The sequence below is a fragment of the Aaosphaeria arxii genome (assembly GCF_010015735.1).
Source record: "Aaosphaeria arxii CBS 175.79 unplaced genomic scaffold BU24scaffold_13, whole genome shotgun sequence".
Classification (NCBI taxonomy): domain Eukaryota; kingdom Fungi; phylum Ascomycota; class Dothideomycetes; order Pleosporales; genus Aaosphaeria; species Aaosphaeria arxii.
This window is the reverse complement of record NW_022983486.1, coordinates 337,406-362,346: the sequence shown is the minus strand read 5'-3', so window position 1 is coordinate 362,346 and position 24,941 is coordinate 337,406. Positions and strand designations below refer to the sequence as shown.

The 24,941-nt window shown below is 48.6% G+C and overlaps 9 protein-coding genes across 9 annotated transcripts; 5 read left to right on the top strand and 4 right to left on the bottom strand.

Moving 5' to 3' along the window:
• Window positions 1-98: 98 nt before the first annotated feature.
• Window positions 99-1,971, bottom strand: BU24DRAFT_497104 (uncharacterized protein). The gene is made up of 4 exons (XM_033534242.1): window positions 1,310-1,971; window positions 726-1,231; window positions 566-664; window positions 99-469 (listed from the first exon to the last, which is right to left on the bottom strand). Exons 1-4 carry the CDS (start codon window positions 1,475-1,477, stop codon window positions 151-153), a joined length of 1,092 nt encoding a protein of 363 aa, XP_033377828.1. The 5' UTR covers window positions 1,478-1,971; the 3' UTR covers window positions 99-150.
• A 2,608-nt stretch (window positions 1,972-4,579) lies between these two features.
• Window positions 4,580-6,156, top strand: BU24DRAFT_467861 (MFS general substrate transporter; the record flags this gene model as incomplete). Its single annotated transcript, XM_033532481.1, has 6 exons — window positions 4,580-4,885; window positions 4,961-5,265; window positions 5,320-5,492; window positions 5,543-5,633; window positions 5,688-6,024; window positions 6,076-6,156. 6 exons carry the CDS (start codon window positions 4,580-4,582, stop codon window positions 6,154-6,156), a joined length of 1,293 nt encoding a protein of 430 aa, XP_033377827.1.
• Window positions 6,157-6,937: 781 nt separating this feature from the next.
• Window positions 6,938-8,107, bottom strand: BU24DRAFT_317109 (TPR-like protein; the record flags this gene model as incomplete). Its single annotated transcript, XM_033522890.1, has 1 exon — window positions 6,938-8,107. A coding segment is annotated over one exon (1,170 nt), but the record flags the coding sequence as incomplete, so codon positions are not given.
• Window positions 8,108-10,062: 1,955 nt separating this feature from the next.
• On the top strand, window positions 10,063-11,802 carry BU24DRAFT_467859 (uncharacterized protein; the record flags this gene model as incomplete). The annotated part of the gene is made up of 2 exons (XM_033532480.1): window positions 10,063-10,470; window positions 10,525-11,802. 2 exons carry the CDS (start codon window positions 10,063-10,065, stop codon window positions 11,800-11,802), a joined length of 1,686 nt encoding a protein of 561 aa, XP_033377825.1.
• Window positions 11,803-12,547: 745 nt separating this feature from the next.
• BU24DRAFT_473646 (uncharacterized protein) lies at window positions 12,548-13,969 on the bottom strand. The gene is made up of 2 exons (XM_033532805.1): window positions 13,724-13,969; window positions 12,548-13,677 (listed from the first exon to the last, which is right to left on the bottom strand). Exons 1-2 carry the CDS (start codon window positions 13,888-13,890, stop codon window positions 12,621-12,623), a joined length of 1,224 nt encoding a protein of 407 aa, XP_033377824.1. The 5' UTR covers window positions 13,891-13,969; the 3' UTR covers window positions 12,548-12,620.
• A 2,180-nt stretch (window positions 13,970-16,149) lies between these two features.
• On the top strand, window positions 16,150-17,459 carry BU24DRAFT_75788 (uncharacterized protein). Its single transcript, XM_033534605.1, has one exon. The coding sequence runs from the start codon at window positions 16,348-16,350 to the stop codon at window positions 17,281-17,283; it is 936 nt and encodes a 311-aa protein (XP_033377823.1). The 5' UTR covers window positions 16,150-16,347; the 3' UTR covers window positions 17,284-17,459.
• A 667-nt stretch (window positions 17,460-18,126) lies between these two features.
• BU24DRAFT_379902 (uncharacterized protein) lies at window positions 18,127-20,555 on the bottom strand (the record flags this gene model as incomplete). Its single annotated transcript, XM_033524704.1, has 4 exons — window positions 18,127-18,390; window positions 18,517-19,955; window positions 20,036-20,278; window positions 20,357-20,555. Coding segments are annotated over 4 exons (2,145 nt in total), but the record flags the coding sequence as incomplete, so codon positions are not given.
• A 606-nt stretch (window positions 20,556-21,161) lies between these two features.
• BU24DRAFT_428377 (glycosyltransferase family 31 protein) lies at window positions 21,162-23,702 on the top strand. Its single transcript, XM_033529466.1, has one exon. The coding sequence runs from the start codon at window positions 21,507-21,509 to the stop codon at window positions 23,310-23,312; it is 1,806 nt and encodes a 601-aa protein (XP_033377821.1). The 5' UTR covers window positions 21,162-21,506; the 3' UTR covers window positions 23,313-23,702.
• Window positions 23,703-23,714: 12 nt separating this feature from the next.
• On the top strand, window positions 23,715-24,709 carry BU24DRAFT_428376 (uncharacterized protein). Its single transcript, XM_033529465.1, has 2 exons — window positions 23,715-24,297; window positions 24,349-24,709. The coding sequence occupies exon 1, from the start codon at window positions 23,811-23,813 to the stop codon at window positions 24,267-24,269; it is 459 nt and encodes a 152-aa protein (XP_033377820.1). The 5' UTR covers window positions 23,715-23,810; the 3' UTR covers window positions 24,270-24,297; window positions 24,349-24,709.
• The last annotated feature ends 232 nt before the right edge of the window (window positions 24,710-24,941 follow it).

Genomic DNA, 24,941 nt, shown 5'->3' with positions numbered 1-24,941 from the left:
GTCGATTATCCTACAATGCGAACGATTTCGCACAAGGTTTTCTGCTAGTTTTGTGTATATTATGTAGGTTTATATTATATTTCTCTTTGCTTTGTTGGGTATCGTAGAAACTAAAATTACACATCATACATGTATCTCTTAACATAAGAATCAATCCCTCTGGATATCGAAAGTCTTCGTGATTTGTATCGTCCCCTCCTTATCGAACCTCCCAGTCATAGCAATCTCATCCTCCGACATTCGACTAACATGCACAGCCGAAGGCTGTGTGACATTGTTGAGACCAAGCGAAGCCTCAGTATCGTCTCGTTGTCGGATGTACGATCGCCGCGAATTGTTATTCTTCTTCGCACTCAATGTATTCCGCTGACTCGACCGCAACGTGAATGATCGCTTCCCCAGACAAATGCTGTAGATGGGTTTGAGCGCGGGGATGGAGCCGCAGACGATGAGGAGGATGATTTCGATTCTAGTGGGGGATCGGTTAGTCTGGCGACGATCGAAATATGAATGCAAGTGAGGTTCGTATACGCGGATCATGGCGCAATACATTTACACGACTTACCCTGACCACATGAATAATGGGACGGTCTCCCAGGTGATGTCTGATCTCTCGTTGAGCGAGAGGAGTTTGCTCGTTTTAACGCCTGCACAGATTCCAGTCCTAATGAAGTGCCGAGTCAGCATGATTGATGAGACGAATTCGTAGCCGGAGTGATTCTTACAATGCTCCACATCCCAGTAATGCACAGAGGGCGATCTTCTTCCTCAGGTCTGTCTGTAGTCCCCACACTAAGGTGATGGGAAGCCCGGCGAGGAAGAAATCCATTGCCGTGTGAACGGCGGCTCCGTAAATGCTGAAGCTACTTTGGACTTGAGGGTTCCAGCACTTCGTCCGTTCTTTTAGTTCCTGGTCCCAGAGTGCGGCGGGGGTGCTGCATTGTGCGAAGGTGAGGACTATCATGATGATGGTGTTGGCGACTGTGAGAGCACTGGCGAAGTAAAGAGAATAGCGGCGCCAGATCGAGGCGCGATTGAGTAGGCGGATGATGAGGAAGGAGACAGCAACTTTTCCGGTTCCGAGGCAGAAGATGACGAAGGGTTGAGAGATCCAATTCATTTTGATAGACCAGACGAGCTTGTCTGGGTCGGCGGCAAGGTAGGCGAGATGGCGAGTGCCTCCATTGACACAGAGGATGCACAGTAAGACGGTGACTGGAACGAAAGCGATCTAGCAATAGTGAGTACATATACTCAGAGGGAAGATCTGTATTGTGTATATTGGAATGGTTCAAAGGAGAAGACTTACCCAGGTAACAAGCATTAACCAGTCGTCAATCCCAACGCCAGCTATGCTATATCGTGCGCATAGCCGCATGACAACAAAGACCAGTGATACTACACATCCTGTAATGTATGTAGCTGCAAGACTGACACCTCGGTCCGCGTCAGGGTAGTTTGGTGCTGGTGCAGACATGGCGAATGTACGCCGCGCAACATAAGGTAAACACTTCACTCTCTTGACGCGCAATTGAATTCTAACATCGCGCCCGCACAATGGCCGGGACTACTTTAAACTTAAGGCATTCGTGTACCATGGCCATGCGAAGATCAACCCCTTCGCCGCTGCGGTTGCGATTCATGGCACCGTAAGCATTGTAGTCCCGCAAACCAAACGCCCCCTCACTGACCAACTACGTTTGGATCCACTGTGACAACGGGCGGAGGTCGTGCTGAATGTAGCCTGCGATTGCAGGTTTCTCCCTTGTCCTAATCTTGGTATTAAGCCCGGAAAGGGAAATGATATGCTACAAAACCGATTGTCCAGGATCGGATCCATGCTCACTGCAGTCGGAACGTGCATCGAGTGCCGGAGGAAAGTATGCTTCCAGTGGCGGCCACGTGAACCGTTTTCAACGAGCGTCTCCCCAAACAGTGACCAAACCTTCCCCTCTCGTGCAGACGTTAATGCAGGACACGAATGTGATCCACCTGCGAGGGCGTTGAGATTGGCACGCTTAAAGGAGAAGGGCTGGGATCTGGATTTTGATAGTTTACTTAGGAGACTTAGTCCCAACCTAATTCGTTCAGGAGGCGGTACCTAGGATAACATCAGAAAATAGTAGAATGCCCAATTCGCGACAGTGGGCAATAATCATTATAATTCTGCCCCTCCGAAGGATTTCCGTATCTTGCAACTCCGTAGGTGTATCTACACAGTAACTCTGCGACTTGTTTACAACACGAAACACCATTCCCCAAATGCGTTGTCTTTTCGGTGAGGTCCGTAACGATCAAACAGGTTCCCGGCGCTACAGCACATAGAGTTAGGTGGTACTTTGGGAAGGAGGCTGAATTGCGCACGCAGCCAGCCATGACAGCATCATCATTCATCAGCTCCACTCTATGCCAATCACCACCGATACAGTAGAGATTCGCCTTTGTTCATAGAAGAGTTGTGGATTTCGCTTCCAGGTGCACGGCGTTGGTTTCCCCGTTTTCTCTTCGCTAACACGAGTGTATTGCCCCTTGCAACCTCAACGCCCGGGTCGGTTACCGAGAAACACGAGGAAGATTAAAGACCTCTTTGACCGCCACGTCTATGTAGTAATTCTTTGAAGGCTCTAATCGCATTGGCCTTGCAGTTGATCACGAAGTAGATCCAAGATAGACAGTGAAGTGTAGGCTTCAGAACCTTAGCAGACTTTACTGCCTGGCTATTCAAGCGTGTCTACATAGTAAAAACTTTGAAATGACTCGTATGGTAGATCACATGTTTGAGATAGAAACGATACAAGTCTAGCCCACACAGTAATGCGTGGGCGTTTCGAACAGTCGTACCGCGCTCTGAGTGAATAGACTATGGTTACACCAAAAAGACAGTGGATGTCTATCTCATTACAAAGAGTCAGACATTAGGTTTGTCTAGATATGCTAGATAATTTCAACAAGATAGCGTCATGGACAATCTTGGCTTCTTCCATACAAAAGATTCCACCGCCGCCGTGCCACCTACCTCCAGGGTGATAAACTTTCGGATTTTTGTTCCAGCCGCGGATCACGACCGCGTGAAGGCTTTGGCATAACCAGGATTAACACCGTCTTCTTGCGTGCTTGATGCTCCCCTCACGCAGGAACATGCAAACATTCCTCACCGGCGGTAGATTGTCGATCAAGCGCTAATTGTAAACGCTTTCCTGATATGACTGACAGATCGCCTTGTCGACCCTTGACGTTGGCAGACCCAACGTTCGGCCCGTTTTGATGGATTCGGGAATCAAAAGGCAACGATGTTGTTCAGAACCGACCGAAGGCGAGATAGAGTGGAACGCGACCCACAGAAGGATCGAAACATAACGTGTCGCTATTTTCGGATCTTCAGTATGGAAACGTCATTACGAAATGATGTGTGATGTGTTCTCCGGTGGTCATGTCGGATCGATCAAACTTCTTTAGCAGTAAAGTCTACCATCCTGTGTCAGAATCGATAAGTACAGAAACTTGTGAAACAGTTCCGAACTCTTTGCCCAATGTTGGCCTGGTCTGCGGATTCGGGAACCAATTGGAGAAAGCATCAGGGGCCTAGGCAAAGGCCTATCGGTATCATCTTTGTCGACCTGGGTTTAAGGCCATATCAAAGGTATGTGAAAATAAGCTATACGAGATTATTCTTTTTGCCCAACTCGCCAATCGAGATCACATACTTCATCATTCCACGGCAAAAGCTTGCCATTGGCCAAGATGGTCCAAGGGGGTACGAGTATCTTCAATTGCTATACCTTTTGGCGATAGCTCATTCTTCCTATTTGTTTAGTAGGTCTCAGCCCAACTGTTTGGTTCAACAGTTGTGTTGATATGAGCTGGTGATTATGCGCAATTGCTTGATATCTGCAACCGAGACCTTTTGAGATCAGGCCAGTAACTATCAAGTGCGGACACGATGAAAGAGTTTCATTTCCTCATTTGATCGGTCACAATAGACTTCTTAAAGATAGAGTTAAACCATCCAGTGTTACATCAGCCTAAGTGGAGAATGATGTGCGGAATGTACTACAAGCCACGTGATGAGATTCACCTCAACAACGCTGCCTGAATCTGGTGTAGAGATGTGTAACTCCTGTGTACAAAGTCTCGTGCAGAGAATAATCATTGTCATCGAGGCCAAAATCTGTCAGTTCGGTTGACAGATCTACATGTTAGCAGGAAGATGTCATCTGCCACCTGTGTTGACCCGCGGTGTGTAATTGCTGGTCCGCTCATGCCGTTACACATGACAACATCCCGTCGGGTTGAGGCCGCAAAACCGTCATTCTATAGAGATGATCTAGAGCACATGAAGCGCACGATCTGGGACATCCGCGCGGGCAAAGGAAGACGGGTGGTCGGAAGTATGGCCTTGCGTCACAGCTCACTGTGACTTGCTTGCCAGCATTCCACACCAAGCATGCGAAGAACGTAAAAGCAAGATACCCGCCATAATTTTGTATTGTCGTCATGATTCTGAAACAATTTCTCCCCTTGACTACATTGTACAAAAGAAGCAACTTTTGCGCCAGTCGCAGGGTTTCTGCCGCCCAAAATGAAGTTCTTCCTCGAAAAGAAGAAGAAGAAGGAAGATGAAGGAGATGCTTCCAGTCTCGAGACTGATATTCCAAAGACCGACCGAGACCTCAAGCCCCTCTTAACCGTTCTTGGATCCTGTCTGGTTTATTTCTCTGCATTTGGAATCATCAATAGCTTTGGTTTCTTCCAAGAATACTATCAAAGCACAGGCTTGACCGATACGCCTGCTTCTACAATCTCTTTTATTGGAACTCTTCAAATCACGTTGATGAACGTGCTGGCTGCTCCTGCTGGATCTCTATTCGACTGTTATGGCCTAAAGGTATGTGTTTATTGCCGGTCTTTTTTTTTTGGATTTCTGGAAACACTGATCGGAAACACTGCTGAACTATGCTAGAACTTGTACATACTTTCTGGCTTAGGCTGTGCTGGCGGTCTCTTAGCTTTGTCTTTCAGTGAAACAGACGAACTATACCAGCTTTTTCTTATTCAGGGTGTGCTCCTGGGTGTCGCGATCGCATTAGGCGCTCAACCCGCCCTTGTGGTTGCCGGGCAACATTTCCAACGTCGTCGTGCTCTAGTTATGGGTATTGTAGCAGCATCAGGGAGCGTTGGAGGCGTATGCTTCCCGATCATATTCGCTCGCTTGATGCCTCAAGTAGGTTTTGCGTGGACACTGAGAGTCGTAGCTACAGTCGTGGCGTGAGTCTACTCAAGTAACTCGAATATGAAGTGAGAAATGCTAACCTTAAAAAGAGTATCCTATGCTATAGCTCTCAGTATATCATGGACTAAACTTCCTCCGAAGCCGCTCAGAGGAGCTGGCCAACTATTTGACTTCAAAGGCTTCCTCGATAAGAGATATTCCGTCCTTGCTGTGGGAGCTTTCGTGGCCATGCTCGGCCAGTATGTGCCATACTACTATATCAGTATGTGTCATACGCCATTTCCACTCTTTGTCATCTTAACAGTCAAGCAGCCTCCTATTGTTCCACATCGAATCCCAATTCATCCGCCAAGGACTACCTTCTACCCCTGATGAATGCTGCTAGTATACTCGGGCGAATCCTGTAGGCCAGATTTCCAATGATCTCGAGATGAGAGCAATGTTGACTGTGATCCAGCGGAGGCCTAGCAGCAGATGAAACTGGGCCCACCAACATTACCTATCCGATGACAATCTTGTCTGGAATTCAGTGCCTCGGCATGTGGCTCGTCACAAGCGACGTAGGAGTCCTTGTGGTCTTCGTTATACTGTATGGTTTCTGTTCAGGGGTATTTATCGCCGTTCTCCCCGTCATTGCCGCACAACTTTCCCCAGCAGACAAACTTGGGGGACGAATCGGTGCACTATATACTGTTTTGGCTGCTGCTCAGTTGGTAGGCTCGCCTATTGGTGGGTCGTTGATACAATCGTCTACAGATTTTGCCTTTGGATACATGGGCCTTATCGTCTTCGGGGTATGTTTAGGAGAAGAGGAATACGATGAATTGGCGCTAATAAGTGAATAGGGTGTGACGCTCTTCGTCGGAGGCATTGTCGTCTTTATCTCGAGAATCTTGCAACACAAAGACCTTAGCTTGCGCCTATGAATCTGGAATCGCCCCCCACATTGCCCATGGGCAGACCAGGAAATATTCTTGCACGCTTGCAGTTCGGATACGCATCTAAACCATTCGGCAGTTGGGATTGTTTTGAACAAAAGTTCTCTGCCATATGCAATGTGCTGTCTTCGACGTATGCCATTAATGCAGAAGCGATGAGTTGCTTGTTCAATGCGTATGAGTTGATACAAAATCACAAAGTCTGCGCAGTAAGCGAGTGAATGGTGCCAATGTATAAACTCTCCATCGCTCTACATTTCAGAACGACGGTAACATTGAATTGTCAACATGGAGGAGACTGTGCTGGCAGCCGAGGGAATTATACCACTACTATATTATGTCATATACCTTTCAATCAACTTTTACATATCAGCTGGGGTGGGTAATAGAGTGCCCCGTTTTTGAACCGTATGTGTTTCCGATCCGGTGAATTAGCAAGGTTTTATTTGTATCACAAAGATCAGGAAAGCTTGGCTCGTCAAATACTATAGCTTCGAATCACTACTTTAGCATCTATCATGGAGCACTGCAGTTCTTCAAATGTTTAAATTTACTCCTAGCATGATAATATTGACTATACGGGCTTTTCGACCTTCAACCCAGCTTCTTCTCGCCATTGTTCTATTTGCCTAAGCGCGCTCAAGGTATATTTGTTTCGGTCTCCATAATGCTGTTGCTGTATCTGATAATAGATTTCCAGCGTATTGATAGCCTCTGTTAGACGACCTTGATAGCTCATATTATAGGCAAGGAATTGCCGGGTCGACTGTGTATCGGAGGATTCAGGCCCAGTTGCCTGATTCAGGCCCAGAAAAGCCTCGCGATAATAATACTCTGCGTCTTTGTAGCGACCGAGTGCGTCGAGAGTTGCGCCAATGTAACTCAAAGTGTTCAGGTAAGCTGGGTCTTCGGGCCCAAGTACCACTTCAAATCCTCTCACTGCGCGCGCAAGCATTGCCCGTGCCTCTTGAAATTTGCTGAGGTGATGTAAAACCAAGCCGAGATTCTTGAGTGTATTGATTGTAGTCAAATCCTTCATACCAAGCTGCAACTCATACCCTTCCAATGCTCGTCGGTATAGCATCTCAGCATCTTCGTTATTGCCTGTATGGGTCAAAGCTAAGGCATAATTGAAGCAACAGTGAAGTGTGCCCAATTCTGTTGGACCCAAAGTTTCTTCGTATCCTTCGAGCGCTTTCTTGTACATCTTTGTCGACTCCTCATATTTCTTTTGTCGATCAAGAACTAAGGCAAGGTAGTGGATTTTATCCAGGGTCATTAGGTGCTTAGGCCCATGCATTTTCTCGTATCCTTCCATAACTCTTCTGTACATCAACTCTGCCTCTTCGTATTTCGTTTGCTCGAACAACACCGAGCCGAGATCACCGACTCTTTGGAGTGTCTCTTTGTGGAGCAAGCCGTTCTCTTCTTCTGAACTCTCTAGTGCATTTCGGTATTTCTTTTCTGCTTCATCGAGCCCGGTCTTCTCGACAAAGAGGTCACTCAATTTCTTGATCATGTCGAGTGTCGAAGGATGTTGGGGCCCGAACATTGCTTGATATGCCTTCTTAGCGCGTTGATAAAATGTTTCTGCTTCCTCCAGTCGATTCTGGGAACTGTAAACATCGCCCAAGTGATTGACCACATCAGCCAAGCACTTGTCATGGTCCTCACCGAAAATATTAGTTCGTTCATAGCCCAAGAGTGCCTCCTGGTATACTTTCTCTGCCCGCTCATAAAGCCCCTTATTTCTGTAAAAGTCGCCGAGATTGGCAAGAGCCTTAAGAGTCAAGGGATGATATGATCCACACTCAGGCGATCCTTCATAGCCTGCGTGAGCTCTTTGGAGCAATTCTTCCGCCTCGTCGTGCTTCCTCATGTCCACCAGTAGAAATGCAAGATTCTCCAACTCCCTCAAAGTGTCAAAATGGTTTGATCCATATTTGATCTCAGCTTGTTGGAGGGCGAGTCGTTGCTTTTCCAAGGCATCGGTGTTTGAACCCAAACTCGGTATGGATACGTAAGAGCTGACACTCGAATGCTTTTTGGATGACCCAATCTTGTCAAATGCGACGGCTTCCGCACTCGCAGCAGAATCTCCCTCTGATTCAACTTGTAGATGGCCCCGAGGAATGGCAAACAATGCCAACTGCTGCATGTGAGATCCGACATGGTGCCGAAACTGGGCAGGCGTGACCACAATGCTTGTTTCGACAGGGATATCGGGGTTTACTTCACGCAACTTCCCCTCCCATACATTACAAAACGGGCAATCTGATGCCGGAATCTGATCAATGGGTCGTTTGCTCGCTTCGCAAATTGCATCCAGTTGATCAGCCGTCGCGACATTGGAGTGGTGCTTGTGCAGATGATCGTGGAACCGTTCGAGCGATTGGAAGCCTTCCTTGTCGCAGAAGTGGCAAACCCACTGATTTCGATGGACCTGCATCTCGTGGTCGAACCAATCGCGACGGTCGGCAAATAGCTTGACATCACACTTTCCAAAGGTGCAGACATACGGTCGTAGATCAGAGAAGACATGTTTTCGCCAGGAACTTTCCTTCTTGGTATTTTGAATCGTCCAGCACAGCGGACATTCAAAGGGGAAAACGCCTTTCGCAACGTCTTCAAGTCTTGGAAGCTCAAGAGCTTCGTTTTCGTCGTTGAGAGACATGGCGTATGAGGTCTGAGATTGATCGTCCCGGAAGTCTTCCTCTTGTAATTGAACATCTGTAGGACGCAAAGTCGATGCGGAGGTAGAAGCCAGCGTACTCTCTGCCACCGGAGGTTTCAATTGTGATTCTTGGGGAGCTCTCGTCCAATCCACCGTTAGAGCTGGTTGCGTGCGTCGTTCCTCTTTGTCGTTGGGCTGCCAAACATCCTGTCGTTCTTTGCCGAGTTTGTAGCGGTGATCACGGGCATATCGAAGGTATTGCCTTCGATTAGTTATGGCCTTGCCCAGTCGTTCCTTGAGCCACTTCTTTTCTTTCGAGTCTAATAATGGGAATTTCTGACCCACATGGTTGATATCGAAGCTGCTATCAAAAGAGGGCTGATTCGATTGCAACGCCCTGGCGAAGCGATCTCTGGGACTGGCATTGCGAATGATTATTGATATCCTAAACAGGCTTGCAATAGTCTCCTTTATGCTCTCGAACAACTCCTGACCTTCGGATAGAGGTTCTTTGGGTGTATGAAGCTTTTCAGTTTCAGTGCAGTCGTTGGTTGCCTCCTCAAGTTCATCATCATCGTCTGGAACGAAATCGTCCTCACTATCGTCCTCAGCATCGTATTGACGATTTGGTCTCTCGCCAGAGGCGATATCAGACACTTAATACAATGTGAGCAAAACCTAAAGAATGAAGAGATCTATTACCTATCTGTGCAGTATCTTGCAAATCTTGCAGAAGCTCTAGTACTTGCCCTGCTACCTTCGGCGACTCTCTAAGTCTATGATCGAGCGATGAAGTCGATGGCAATCGTTGAAATGCTCCTAGATTTCCTGCCCACACTCTAAATCTTCCTGCTTGATCTTCGATTTCTCCGCGCCGCAGAGCAGAGCGAGCCTCATTCGCAGGGTCACGAAGAAGCGTCGAGACCTGATCAAGCAGCTGGGCGCATGCTATGGCAGAAGTTGCCAACGATCGCTGCATGTCTTTTGGAAAGAGCCTGTTCGGAGGTTGTTTTGGATCATCTATTCATTTCTAAAGATTTGTACAAGGCTCTGAGGAAATGCGGCTGCATCTGCACATCACAAGATGAGGGGAAGACGGGCTGAGAAACCCCCCCACTTTCGGCCCCCAAACGGACGAGCTGAACCTCAGCCTTATCACCTCTCAAGCTTCAACATTTCATCTCTGTGAATATGACTTTTGATACATCTGTAACACCAAGATGAGCGGTATAGAGCTGGCCGGCTTGGTTCTGGGTGCATTTCCTCTTCTCATATACGCGCTGGAAAGCTATCGTGAAGGGGCTGAGCTATTGAACGACTGGTGGCGAATCCAAGCAACCTACAAGAAATGCAAACACGACCTCGGCTACCATCATACCATATTTGAAGGTAACATCGAGAGATTACTACTACCTCTGGTAGTGGATGATGATGAACTCAAAGCACTTATGGACAATCCGGCAGGCGAGGCATGGGAGGACGAAGAGCTCGAGAAGAGGTTGAAGCAGCGCTTGCCAAAGTCTTACGAGCTTTTCCTGGATATCATGGGCAACATAAATAAGCTTATAGAGTCGCTAAAGAAGGAACTTGGCGTCAATGATTCTAAGTTTCTCGCGAAGGTCGATAAGGTACAAATCTAGATCAACGTTGACAAAGCCGTATAACTGACAGCAAACCGACAGGGCAAAGTAAAGGCAGGTGTTACTAGAAGAGATCGATTAAGCATATCGAACATTGAATTTGAGGCCAAGAGAATCAGATTCAGTTTGAAAAAGTCCTCTCGCGAGCGACTGTTCGACAAACTCCAAGATGCCAATGACCGATTGCGAAACCTTTTGGATAGTAGCGATCATATCTCGGAAGCTAGACGAAAGACTGGTACCATTAAGCCCAATTCGGCTGTCAACAGAAAGATCAACGACTTCTGGAGACATGCCGTGAGATTGCACCATGCTCTGATAAAATCATGGCAATGTAGTTGCATGAGTCATGTAGCAAATCTCCAACTACAGCACCGAACGTCAGAAAAGGTGGAATTCGATGTTTTGTTCAACCTGGGAGCAGATCATAAAAGATTAGGCTGGCAGGAGACCAAAATCAAGATGCTTCCAGCGGAATCAACACCAAATAGTCCAGGCATTGTCGTCAAAGTACCCCAATCTACACCGCAGAAAAGTCCCCGGAAGGTTCGCTGGAGCGAAAGCAGCGATACTCTGTTACCGACTGTCACTCAGCCCGAAGCGATGAATATAAAATGCCTTTGTGCTACCCTAACAGCTACCTCAGGCCGGCTTAACGGCGCTGGTGGAGCGACCGTACCTGAATGCTTTGGATACATGGACGAGGACGATTACCGCTTTTCTGTGTATCCTGGGGACCCGACCAAATCGATTTCAGGTTACAAGATTGTCACCTTGGAAAAGATCCTCTCCGATGCCCATGGCATTCTGACACGGCGAAAACGCTACTGGTTGGCTCTCACGCTGGCGTCGTCCTACCTTCAATTGTCATCTACACCATGGCTAACCACTCCTCTTCAGAAGGAGAATGTTTTGTTCCTGCATGACCCCAAAAATGACGAGTCTGTCCTTCTAGATACACCATATCTCTGCGGCGAAATGTCGAAATCAGGCGCCACTGACACCGTCGACACAATGGCCGCTCTCGGCATCAGACTCCTAGAGCTCTGCTTCGGCACCTCGCTCGAGCAGAATAAATTCCGACAACAGCTTCCCGCCGGAGACGCCACATCTGCCCCCCTTCTAGATTATGCAGCTGCCTTGAACTGGAGCAAGTTAGTGACCGAAGAGGCGGGGCCGGAGTTCGCGCAGGCAGTGGAGTGGTGTCTGCGCGCGAAGCAGCTGAGCGATGGGAGTTGGAGGAAGGATATCTGGACGCATGTCATTGGGCCATTGGAGTATTGTTACAAGCAGGTTTCGGCGCGAATCACCGCGTATTAACAAATTTCGGGTACAAAATGGATTTTGAAGATTATGTATATATTGTTTTGATTGTCCATACGACTTTTCGAATTGTGTTTCCCACTGGCTTCTGCGTATTCGAAGGTTCTGGGAATGACACTATAGCCATCATGGAACTCCTGGCAATGGATCGGACCTATTATTCCACAGTAATAAAATCTGCACCATAATACCAACCGAGATAGGGATCCAAAGCAGGACGAAACCTCTGCCCTCGCGCATCATAGGCATTATCATGAGAATGATCGCCATGATCGCCATATATGTAAGGCTGATAAAGATGCTGGCAAGTTTGGGGGGGATGTACAAAGGTACCTCGAGAATCAGCATCACGATACTGAAGAATATTTTGCGGAGAAATGGTACGACAAGCGCGATGAGGAAAGAGAGAACCAGGGTCAGTGCGAGCTTTCGGTCGTCGAGGTCCATGGCGTTTGACGTAAGGGAATTGACTGTCGCTATGTGGTGAATGGGAATGTTGTAGTGGAAGATTGCGGTTGAGGTTGGTGTTGATATTGTTTGATGTGGAAAAGGCAGGTAATAAATAGAGAGGAAGAGAGTGGTTGCTTAAGGAAACTTTGTTCATTAGTTTGGGTGACCGCGTTTGCCTAGCCAATAGCTGTGCAAAGATCATTCACTGTAAGTGCGCTTCCTTGAATTGAAAAGACATGGTGAAGAAAGATTGGATTTAACTACTAGAATGGTGAGAAATTAAATAGGGTATCGCACTCCAGAAACCAACCATCAACGCCAGAACCAATTGTAACCACCCAAATCAGTGACCGTGCTTGACCTCTCTACTTCAAATACCCCATCCCCATCCCCATCCCACTCAAACGCCCCAGTGGCTCTGCACTGATAGGCCGGGCAGGCCTTGGAACCCCAATAACCCAAGGCGCTACATCATCATCTTTCTCCTCCCGCATGAATTTGGGCTTTGGAACGCTCAAAAGGCCGTTCTCCAGCCAGGCATTCTTAGGTCGGCTGATTGATCCTTTGTCAACCCATCCAGCCTCGAGCTGCTTCTCGCTACGTGCATCAGACTCGTCACTTCCTCGACGAAATCCATTACGGGACACATTTCGCGACGGACCGCGAGATGGCATGTCTCCAAAGAAACGATGTGCGAGGCGAGAACCCAAACGTGAACGTCGGATCGGTATCTCGTTGACTTCGATTCTTCGACGCCGTCGATATACGCATACTGCAATGCCGATGGAGGCGAAAAGTACTGCGGCGCCGCCTCCTGCAATGCCTGCGATCACCCCAGGAGACAGGCGAAGTGGAGAGGATATCAAGGTGAGAGATTGTGGAGGGATGCCGAACTCGTTTTGTGGCCGTGTATTATCATTGTCATCTGTGCCTGTGGCGGGAAAACTTGGTTGGGGAGTGGCAGAATTGAAAGTGGATGCTGTTGTGGTAGATGGGAGGATTGAGATTGTGGGTGTTGCAGGCTGTGGTGGTGGTTGTGACGCCACTGGGGCAGGCTCATTTCCAGTTCGTCCGAACTTGTCTGGAATTGCTTGTCGGCGATGAAGGTTGAGATGGAGATCTGAAGGTAGACCAAGGAGAGGGCTAGCCTCTGCTAGTGTAGATAGTAGTGACAGTGTCACTGTGAGGTACAATAAAAATATCGAGAGATGTGGTGTCCTCGACAATCGACACAATGGAGGTGGCTTCACGGAGCTGATGTGTAAGTTTGCCGGCGGTTGAGAACTTGACGTTGAACAATTAGCTTGTTGCGGTCCTGAGCTGCGAGCATCTGTATATTGCAGTTCTGGTATTCGAGAAAAGACATTGGAGAAGCTATCTTCCTCGTCGCTTGCAACAATTTGGGCCGTTCCAGGCCATGATCTGGATAGTGTTAGTAAGTTAAATCTTTCTATCGTGTAAAGCATACCTTGAGATGCCAACTTGTTGTGATGTTTGCTGACATAGTTGCTGCTTTGTTGAACTATTGATTTGCTCGCATCTCAGATGATGTGAAGTGTAATTCACACTCTTCTCCGATCCAATCAAACACGCAGAGTGCCTGGATCTGAAACGACGCCAGAGATACACAGGCATGATGATCTAGAAGTAAACCTCTTGAATTCAGATTGCGAATTTGATTGCAATACGCTCCAAAATTACAATGAAAGTAGATTAATCTTTGAGATGAAAAAAGATAGGAAAAAGAGATTGGCAAGACCTGGAGATGTGATCGTAGTCGTCGATGGGATGGATACTGGCAGAATATTAGAGCCGCCATTGAAGGCGAGTTGGCTACGGAACTCAGCCGCATATGGTTATTGAAAGAGCCGCAACCTGAATCTGGGTTCTCCAGCATGGGGCCCTGAAGTGCCTAGCAGAGAACGTTGTGGATCGGATGATAGCCGAGGAGTGCAAATCTGGGGTAAAGTGGATGCATGAAAGCGGTTTGCGCCATCCGACGTCGCAGGTTAGGTTTAGCCGAACGTCCCTGAGATTCCGTCTGGGGTACATCCTAGTACTTTTTTCTAGAACGATGGGTGTAGAAAATGTTCAGAGGGTCTAAAGGGTTCAATGGTATCTTGGGGTACAGCATAGAAGTTCATTCGGGTAAAACATAAACCTGGTTGGGCGGATTGATTCGAACAAAGATGCCGGAGAATATTCTGGAGGCTTTCGAATGCATCGGAAGAATTCATCGTGCAGGAAAACGTAATCATAGTAAACTCGCTCATCGAAACTGTTTCTGTGAACTGTGACTAAGAGACTTTGAGCTGTGGGAGTATGTTTTTACGAGTAGCGTGAGGCAATGTGTAAGATGTAGGAGAGGATCAAGTTTCAGAGGTTGATAGGAACTGCAATCACAATTTCAACGAACCGTTGAGTTCTTAGAAAAGGGCACAGTTGATCCGTTGGTGGCAAAAGATTTGATCCATGCTATAGGCTCAGGTCAGGCCAGGGCGTATGGAGCCACACGATAACTCCACAATTGATTCTAAAACAGACAATTAAACCCGGCTTTACAGACTGAACAGCACCCCCGTTGTTATATCGTCATGGGCTTGTCTTTATATCGTGGAGATCAAGGGGGACACGATTAGAGAACGGCAGGCCTTATTGGAAGCGGCCAACAGATCTTGTTGGAAAATGCTTGTGCTAGTGACTTTCAAGTTGATGAATACTGAACTGAACGAGTTCACGAAATTGTATGTCTGGCTGCAAGCACTTATACAGAAATACAAGATAAGTATTGTAAGCAGCTACTTACCCTGTCAGTGTTACTATTCCCTGGAGCCTAAGCATATTAAGTCCGCGTCAACCGTAGCATAGTAGGTTGACTGCAAGTACGGCAACTTCTTGAAAAGTTCAATCTTGCGCGTAGTTTAGGACTGTGAGCAATCAAAAACTTGCTGTCAAGACATACCCTACGGTGCTCTTTCCGACCATTGCCTTCCTTTTTTTTGCCTTCAGCTCCTAGTTAGTGTTGGGTAGAAGATGTGCTTCTCTACAACCCAATATAATCGAGCGACGGGCGAACTTCGAGGTGAATTGGTTTTTAGAACGAATGCCGTGATTAGGGTCGTCTATGTCGATTATAAAATTATAACAGTCCTCGATTTTATGGTGTTTTCTCGGTATAAATTGTAGATCAGTGCTCTCAGTTTGATGTAGAATGCAGAGAGGTTTGACAGTATCATGGCACAGAAGCAGATATCAACCCTTATCCTATCTTCGAACCCATTCGCGCCACCTGACGAGTTATTGATGTAGGACATCATTTGCCTCAACTTGACCGGCCGGTATCATGGCATCGATGAATGCAGCATGCAAGCTGACTACAGCATGGCTATGTGAATGCATTGCATAGTCACGAGACCTAATGCACTGCCACTGAACAGAGCCACATTGTCTTGTCTATATTGTCGATCTTGGGGATCTACCAGTTGTATCCAAGATGCCATCTCATCCGGGCCTCGGCGGATCTTGGAAGTCGAGGGCGTGCATATCAGGCGTGCATATCCTATTCCCTCTCTCTACCTACAAGTCCCTCGGCACGCCACAGATGACTGGAATTCGAATAACTCCACCTCGATTGCCCTAATATACCTCGTAACCACCTCGTATTATCATTCCATTGGTAGACCACTGGACCCGTGAGAATCCGGCGCCAATGACGAGTCCACGGTAAATAGCGCGACTGTTGTGGGGAGGCGGATGTCCTGGGAAGAAGAGGGATATTGGGCGGGGCGGGGCATCTCCGTCTCCCTTCCATTCCCGACAACCGTCAACCCTCGTTCGCTCCACTGAACAAGCCTTGCCCCGCGTCCGTCGATAGTCGAAGCTTGATTTGATGGATCTAGTCCCAGCCGTATAGCTTAGGGCGCGTGTTCCAAAGCCATGCGCGAGACGCCCTTTGGCATAGCCTTATCGAATGCCCTGAGGTAGCTTGCGTATATATATTCTAGGTCGTGCCCCCGGCCGTTCGTTCGTTCGTTCGGCATAGTGCGGATCCTCAAAGTAAACATAGCATTCAGCTATTAGCACAACATCATCATGAACGACGCACCGCCATATTCCCCGACTGCGAATTCTAATGAAATGGGTCGTCTACCACATGACTTCCACATCCCGCGATGGAATGAAAGACATGAAGATCCGTTAGCATCGCTAGTGCGATGGAAGACTAATAGGTCGAGCATGTCGTCGTCGGGATCAACATACACGTCTGGAGATGAGGGACCAAGCCGAGCATATGCGGAGTCGTATCCTTCATCGCATGACCCTATCACACATGTAGCCACCGCGCCAGCAGTTCTCGAAGCACCCCCAAACTACACGCCAATTGATGCCCTGGCGCATGTCTTCCATATAGAAGGAGGTCTTGTATATGCGACGCGGACGAGCACAACGCCGCGTTACCAGTTGATGCAAGAGTTCACGAGGTCGGGTCGACCCAAGAAGCTGCATATTCGGCGGCTGATGGCATCGGAGTCACGGAAGAGCTCCCTGTCTGACGCTTCTTCGCTGAATTCAGCAGACCGGCTACGTTATGACGAGGACAGCACAATGTATACGATTACGACGTTTGATATGCGCGGACTTCGGTCGTCGACGTTGGGAGGGAGCATTCAGTTTGAAAGTGGGGGTGGCTTGCTTGGAGGGAAGTGGGTTAAGGTGTGGCATTTGAGGAAGACGAGGAAGAGGAATAGTTTGAATCCTGAGAACGAAAGAAAGATCGAGAAGTACGGATATCATTCACGCGATGAATGGGATAAGCAACTGTTGTTCCTTGTGAAAAAGGGGATATGGGAAGATGGAGAGGGGAGGAAAGTTGCAATTGAAGATGGAAACGGGTTCGAGATTGTGGATCCAAAGGTGAAAGATCAAGAGGGTGCGAACTGGAAGAGAGATCTCATGGTTGCATCATGGATTATGCGGATGTGGCGGGTTGATGGGATTCGATGGGAAAATGATATAAAGGGATGGTGACGATAGTGTAGGGTCAACGGATTCCCATCTTTCTCATTACATTTCATTCAAGAATATTACTATAGGTACAGACAGAATAACGCCAAAGCGGTCATGGCCTTTACTCCCTTCAGATCGATATATACGGATTTTGATGACCTATTCCAGCTTCTTGCTAGATTTAGATCTGATGTAGAAAATCTTCTTCAGTAGCGATTCTTTCTTTTTTACAGGAGCACATTCGGTCTGACAAAGCGCGTCCAGCTCTCTACCTTTCTGAGCGTCGACGGTTGAAAATAGCTCTTCAAACGACCGTCCACTGGACGAAACATCAGCTTTCTCCGCGCCATGACGAAGGAATAATTCAATGATGTCAGCCCACCGCGATATGACCAAGTCGTATCCAACGTCTCGAGACATGCGGTCGCATTGCAGCTGTGCTAATGCATCTTTCCAAGGGGTAGACATCCGTCCCGAGGCATTCCGATACTCTTGATTTGGACTGACCCCATTCTCGAGTAGTGCTGTTATCAATCTGAGCCGAAGCACCGCGAAGGGTTCGAAATCCAGCAATGCATACGAAAGAAGTGGTCGTTCATCGCGATCCTGTGGGAAGAGAACGCCGCTACGCAGCTGCTGTTCCACATAGTTGAAGAGACCAGTCTGCTCGCCGAAAGAAAGCAATTCAATTGATTTTGCGCCCGCAATTGTCGACCGTTTCCATTCGATATAAAAGCTTCGCGAACCCGCATTTCTCTTTGCATCTGTTGTGACTACTCTGACTTGCCGATCGGATTGCGTTAGGAACTCTGCTCCCAGAGGCACGGCATCAATTTCGCGGGCCACGCGCTCCAACTCGCGGGATAGCGCAGGATAGGTTGTCGATGTTCGGGACTCTGCTTTTCGGATATAGGTATCGCACTTCTCAATGATGTGCCACATGTTTTCGTCTACTCCAGTCAATCTGTCGGGGCCGTTGTCCTTCGCTTTCATGAGGAATGCTTGTGCAAGCGAGAGGCATGGATCAAACGGGGGATGCGTTCCATTTTCAATCCTTCTCCACACCGCAGGAGCCTGTAGGAAATCTTTCACTGTTCGATGGAGATATTCAACTTTGAGAGTATCTAGCTCCACTAGGGAATACGATTCGTATGGATCTTTACCTGTTTTGTAATGCGAGCTTCGACATCCAGATGCGCCGGAGCGAGCAGAGCCTGCTGAAGGTGTGCGATTTAGGCCATTTGTTGTGACTACCTGGAGGAATTCGGCTTCAGCGCGATGATGCTCGAGGGTGGGAACGTCCAGAAGACCCTTGGTGCGGCTGTTGATGCGTCGCCTCATCGTTTCGCACCGATGTGCCCTATCTTTGTGACTCAGGATCTGGATTTCCGCTTTTATAGCTGCATCTGGGTCTTCTTCGTCGGCAAGAGAGAAGTCGAGGAGAGACAGAGAACCTTGCGCTTCTCGTAGAATCTGGAATAGCTGTGATGCATGCTCGAAATAGAAAGGATCCAAGTGATCGAGAATGCTTGCATAGAATCCGTCCAAATCGGAAGGAATTAGGTCCAACCTCTTTTGCAAATCGCTAAGCCGATCTGAGTTCATGAGACCCTGGAGGAGAGATTCCACGACGAGGCGGACCCAAAGAAAGACGCCACGCGACTTCTTCGCGATTTGTATTTCGAGATTCCTCGCCTGTTCGAGATCCCTAATCCGCAACTCCTTGAAGTGCCTATTCGCGGAAAGCTGAGATTCTACGAAAGTTGCAATGTCTGAAAACGTCAGGTCTTCGAGGAGCAGGCTCGCTCCAGTCTTGAAGGCGTCTTCGAAGACCAGCCATGGCCGACTGGACACGCAGACTTTAATGTTTGGTGACTTCGCTAGGGTTTGAACGAGTTCGATGAGATCTTCATGCTTTCCGTGGAATTCATCTAAACCGTCGATGAAGAACAGCAGCTTACTACTCTGAGATGTAATCTTGCAGAAAGTTTTGAAGCCTTGCAAGAGCTCGTCCCAAGTCCACGGATGGAGATCGTCGCCATACAGTTCGCACATGCGCCATCTATCCGGAAAGACCACTTTCACAAGATTTGGCTTTTGCTTTAGACACTCATAGAGCAGAGTTTGAATCAGTCCCAACTCTGACATTTGCATGTCGCTGCCGGAGTTCCAGAAGAAGAAGCCTGCACGAAGGAGCTCGGTATTCCCCGACCATTGGCGAGAATGCTTCATGGTGTGACGGTTGTCGGATAGATATTTCATCAAAGTCGACTTTCCGGATCCAGGCTTGCCGGTTATCCAATAGAGATCGCTGTCCTCCTCTAGGAATGTAACGAAGTTGCTCCAGGACGCCTTCTCTGCGTCGGGCGGAAGATAGATCCAGTCAAACGTTCGTCGATGTGCTTGCGAGATCCTAGCATGCCGCTCAAACATGCCTGGGAAACGCAAACGGTTGATAAGTTTCGGTGCCATCAGATTTGCCCACTGCGCTTTGGCCTGCTTTGAAAGGCCCTCTGAAAGCGCACGGAAGCCATTCGAATCATATTTGTTCATGCCTTGCCGATAGATGGCAGTCAAAATCTCCGTCTGCCAGCTTTCATTTGTCCTAGCCATGGTCGATATTCTGTCAAGAACAGCCTGCGTGCGATGATCCAAGTTGTTGAGCGTTTCTGTATGGTCCATTTGGCGACTCTCTACGGCTTCTATCTGCTGCCTGCATCGTTTTGTTAGCCAGCAACAAAGCGGCAGTGGTACCCTCCTCACCGTATAGAACTCATCAAATTGGAATTCAATTGGGCTCGGAGCCTATCTAGACGTTTTGCAAGTGCTTCGACCTCAACGGAACCCCAAACCTCACACAAAGCCTGTCGAAAGCTTCTCCATCCCGACTGCTTACCCGCGATCTTCAAATCGTCAATGACCACAAGGAATTCACCAGCTGATTTGTTACAAGCTTGGCAGATCTCGTGAATGTTCTCGTTCAACTGTCTCTGCATTCTTTCCTGTCTTTCCTGTTCTTTTATCTCTGCAGAGGTCATATGTCTCCTCGCCCGCTGGCTGTCGAGGTCAATGCTCCCGAAAAGGCCTCCAGAACTCGTTCTCTGCTCCGCAGTCTGGAGAGTTTTGCTGAGCTGTAGCATGTTCTCGGCCACAGCTTCAAGCTCGAGATGCTCCACTGACATGCCATGGGCGGAATGATGTATCTCGATCCCTTTCGAGATCAGCTTACTTGCAAAGTCAATGAATTGAACGGCGCCCGTGGCGATGGAAAGACATGAGAAGGGATCGAGCATCTTGTCTGTGTCGTTTTCTCTGCCTGATCATGAGAGCGGAGAGGTTGTCGAAGAGTTCTTGTATGAGGCTGAGCCTCCCATGTCAGGTTGTATGGCGGGGGATGAGAGGGTTATGGTCTCGCAAAGGAGCTGGCGACATGCGATTGGCTAGGGCTGAAAGCCATGAATGCACAAGCGACCTGAGTGGAGGTCTATCACCACAAGTTATATTGTGGCTCTCAGCCCGAGTTTCTGTTTTACGGATGCATTCAGCTGCTGCTTGAAAGGGGGCGGAAAACCCTGATGCAGGTAAGCATGACGTCTTTGAAGGTTTAGGTAGGAAGTTTGATACCACGCAGTTTCCTCTGGCGGATTTACATAGTTACCTTTAAGCATCAATATCTATACATCCGGGTGCTACAAGAAGATCATGGAACTCATCTATTGATATTAATGTTCCCCATCGGTCGATTTATCCCTTCGCTAAGTGAGCGGCAAAGCAGCCACGAGATGGGACCCAAGGGAACATATAACCGTGACGCACGTACAAGTACACCCATAACTAACGATGACAATTATTTCATCCCTGACGACTTCTGCACTCTTAACATTTTTTTACATTCGCATTTCCTCTCCTCTACTAAGCCAGTTGCGCATAAGATCTGCTGGAGCCATTCGAATAGAGTCGGTCTCGCCCGCTAACGCCTCCTATCCAATCCGTATAGCGACGCCCCCTAACAAAACCCCCGAGCCGAAATGGCCGCGACTTTCCCACTTCAAGTTCCTCCTCCCATTCACTCCCTCCCCTTGCAGAACCACCGCTTCGTCTGCAATTCCCTCCCGCCATGAGGTTCGAGTAGTTTGAAGAACGCTCTATACAATAATACCAAGAAGGGGGATTCAAACTCCCGTCGACGACATCCCGGACCCCTCGTCTCCTCCGCACGTCGCGTGCCACCGCCAACCGCCGCAATGCCTCTCTTCACCCCCTCCCGCATCATCGTCATCATCGCCGCGTTCTCGCTCTTCACACTCTTCTGGTCATGGGGAACCTCTTCGGGAGAAGTCAAACAGGCTTTCCCGGGTGGGCAAACCGAGAAGCCTCAAAATCCTGCGGCCCATCCCGCGCCCCATCCTGCAACACCGCAACAGCAGCCAGGGGAGAAAGTTGATGGAGATAACAAAGACGACATCAGGGCTTCCATGTTGAGCAGCATTGTGCTGACACCGACGCCCATCCATACCTCCACGCCGACTCCAATTGCGAAGAACACCGAGACCTCCGTCAAGAAGCAGGACAATGCGGGGAATGTTGTGGGTGATAAGACTGTGGAGTCGAAGCAGGAGGCTTCCACGGAAACAATTAAACAGCAAGAGACGTCAACTACCGAGTCGTCTTCGCATACCCAGGCTGCAGTCCAGGAAGCAAAGACATCTGCAACGGAAGAAGTCAAGGCAGGCACCCCAAGCAACCCAACAACATTGGTGAAAGCGATAAGCACATCCAAACCCGCCGTCGTCGCGCAACCCACCCCTTCAGCACCAAAACCCGAGGAACAAGAGATTGAGAAATTCTGCAACAAGGTCAAGGGCGCACCACAAATTATGATCGTTCTCCGGACGAGCAAGGGCGAGATCGAAGAGAAGCTGTCCACACACCTCAAGACGCTGCTTGCCTGCGCCCCTAACTTCGCCATCTTTAGCGACCATTCCGGCGCATTCGAAGGCCACAAAGTGCACGACGCGCTCGAGGACATCTCCGATAAATTCAAACAACAGCACGCCGAGTTCAAGCAGTATGAGGACATGAAGACACAAGCTGTGCAGGCCGGCACCGTCGACAAGGAGCTCGACAAGTGGAAATTCCTCCCCATGGTCTACCGCGCTTACCAAATGAACCCGGACTCGCGCTTCTGGATGTTCATCGAGGCGGACACGAGCCTCAGCTGGACCAACGTTCTACAATGGATTAACCGCCTTGATTATCGCATTCCGTACTACAGCGGCGCCCCGACCTTCCTCACCGACGTCAAATTCGCACAGCGCGGCGCGGGCATCTTCATCTCCCAAGGCGCTATGCGCTTGTACGCGAAATCGTACAGGGAGCATTACGCTACCACATGGGAGCCCCGCGTCAGCAAAGAATGCTGCGGCGATATGGTGTTGTCGGTTGCCATGTCCCAAGCCCACGTCGAGTTCTACGATGCGTTCCCCAAGCTCCAATCCGAGACGCCGGCTACCATCGACTGGACGAATCTGCATTGGTGCTCCCCAATGGTGAGCTGGCATCCTATGAACGCGGACGACCTCTCCATGATCTGGGAAGCAGAGCGCAACTGGACGAGCGAGCACGGCTGGTCGAAGCCGTTCCATTACGGCGATGCCTTTGTCCAGATCATCGAGCCGCAGCTCGAGGCCGTCAAGAATGACTGGGATAACATCTCCGCGGATTCTAAGATCGTGAAACCCCCCGGCGCCAACGAGGCGGATCCCAGTTCCGACTGGGCGAAGTATTCCGAAGAGTTGCGCAACGCGGTCAAGAGCCCCGAGGACTGCAAGAAGGTGTGCGAGTTGGCGACCGACTGCGTGCAGTGGAAGCATTCGACGAAGGGCGAGGGCGAGTGCTATTCCGGAAAGGTCCTCCGCCTCGGAAGAAAGCAGCCCAAGAAAGAGGGTGAGCCGACCTGGACGAGTGGCTGGATGTTGGATAGAATCCAGAAGATCAAGCAGGATTGGGCTTGCAAAGAAACGAAGTGGAGGTTCAATCAGAAGCGATGATTCGACCTGTAAGAGAGAGCTTAAAGAAAAGATTTGATATAGGCTAGGAGCTTGGAGTTTTTGTCTACACTGTTTGTTTATTACATGGGGCGCAACTTTGGATTCGAGAATGGAAGGGGGAATTGGTGACGAATGGAGGACGAGATACGGACGATTAATCTTTGTAGATTTCTTTTTGATGTGTGTAGTTATACCCCCAACCGCACAGTATATATGACGGGAATGAGAATCATCTGAGAGACTTAAACTTCCTCTATCCACATCTTCCGCTCTAACTGCACAGAGTTACATCTGTGAAGCAGCTCGATGTAGATGGATTCAAGCTCAATCACGTGATGCGCTTCTCTCCGTTTGATATGTAACTCCTAGATAAGTAGGTACGTCCCTTCCTCCACATCACAATCCTCTAACCTTCACCTCACTTCTTCTACATCTCCAGTTCTCCTACAAATCTTCTGTACCCTATGTTCTTTTAATAGTCTGCCTGGTTACTTTAAGATGCTTCCCTCACCACCTCCAGACCTACCCAAAAAACCACCATTTGCACCACCTGCCCACCCACCGCCTATCAAAGCAGAACACCCTGATCGACTGCAGCCTGTTAAGCTAGAACTGCCTGCTCGATCCCCCTCAGCGAGACATTTCAGCATTAGTGAAAACCTCGCACAGAACCGTAAAGGGACGAGTAGGTCGGAGGTAGCCTCTGACACGAACGGATCGGAGGTAAAGATAGGTGGAAGTGATTGTAAGGCCTCGACTGAGATGTCAAACCCGTCGTCTTCTTTAAGGCTGGAAAATCGTTCGAAACAGCCGCTACCTCCTCCCATCCAGCCGCCGGCCTCATCGCCTTCTACGTTGTTTCAATCAATCAGAATTTCAGCCTCATTTACTGTCGAAGTTGTCAGTCACCACGCGACGTCACACTGCAGAGAAGAGAATGGGAATGGGGGAAGATGATACAAACCGTGGTAAGAGGTTAAAAGTGGTATTATACATGAACTATTGTGTAAGGTTATGTGTATTAATGTGATAGTAGGCGATCATAGACCTGCTCTGCAGGGTACAGTCCGCACTTCGATTCATATCCGAAGATAACGGTGGTTCTGCGCTGAAGGACTAGAATACTGTTGGTCCCGGTCGGCCTCGAGCTTTCATGGGATGATTGTGGGGTTGTAACACGGAGTGTAGATGTGCTCAAATTGCCTTGGAAACTAGTAAGAGACAACGAACGAGGAACGGAAGTCTTCAAGAGGTTGCAATCTACAATCTCATTCATGAGTAACTAGTAGATTCGCAATCTACTCTAAGAAAGAATCTATGATAATAGGCTCAACGTCGCACTGTATTTGCCCTTGTTTAGGCAGTAATCGAGGCAAACACTGCTTTCAAACTCCCCACAAGAAACTTCAAATGTGACTTAAGCCAGACCTGTCAATAGTGAATCTTTTCTTGTGATGTTTACTAAACGATGAAAGGCAATCTGACGCAAATAGCACTAGACCTCAAGGGCGGGCGAAGATAGGTGAAGGCAGGTGTAGGTAAGTGAGAGAGATTGCATGATAAAGCGAGAAATTGTATGCTAGTGCGGGAGATTGCTTGTGTTGAGGAGGTTTTGTTTGTTTTTCTGCC

Coding starts and splice junctions, on each gene's coding strand:
- BU24DRAFT_428377 (XM_033529466.1), top strand. CDS start 21,507: ATGCCTCTCTTCACCCCCTCCCGCATCATCGTCATCATCGCCGCGTTC.
- BU24DRAFT_473646 (XM_033532805.1), bottom strand. CDS start 13,890: ATGCCTGTGTATCTCTGGCGTCGTTTCAGATCCAGGCACTCTGCGTGT. Junction 13,678..13,723: donor CAACAAGTTGGCATCTCAAG/GTATGCTTTACA, acceptor AACACTATCCAG/ATCATGGCCTGGAACGGCCC.
- BU24DRAFT_428376 (XM_033529465.1), top strand. CDS start 23,811: ATGCTTCCCTCACCACCTCCAGACCTACCCAAAAAACCACCATTTGCA.
- BU24DRAFT_75788 (XM_033534605.1), top strand. CDS start 16,348: ATGAACGACGCACCGCCATATTCCCCGACTGCGAATTCTAATGAAATG.
- BU24DRAFT_497104 (XM_033534242.1), bottom strand. CDS start 1,477: ATGTCTGCACCAGCACCAAACTACCCTGACGCGGACCGAGGTGTCAGT. Junction 1,232..1,309: donor GGTTAATGCTTGTTACCTGG/GTAAGTCTTCTC, acceptor CACTATTGCTAG/ATCGCTTTCGTTCCAGTCAC. Junction 665..725: donor TTACTGGGATGTGGAGCATT/GTAAGAATCACT, acceptor GCACTTCATTAG/GACTGGAATCTGTGCAGGCG.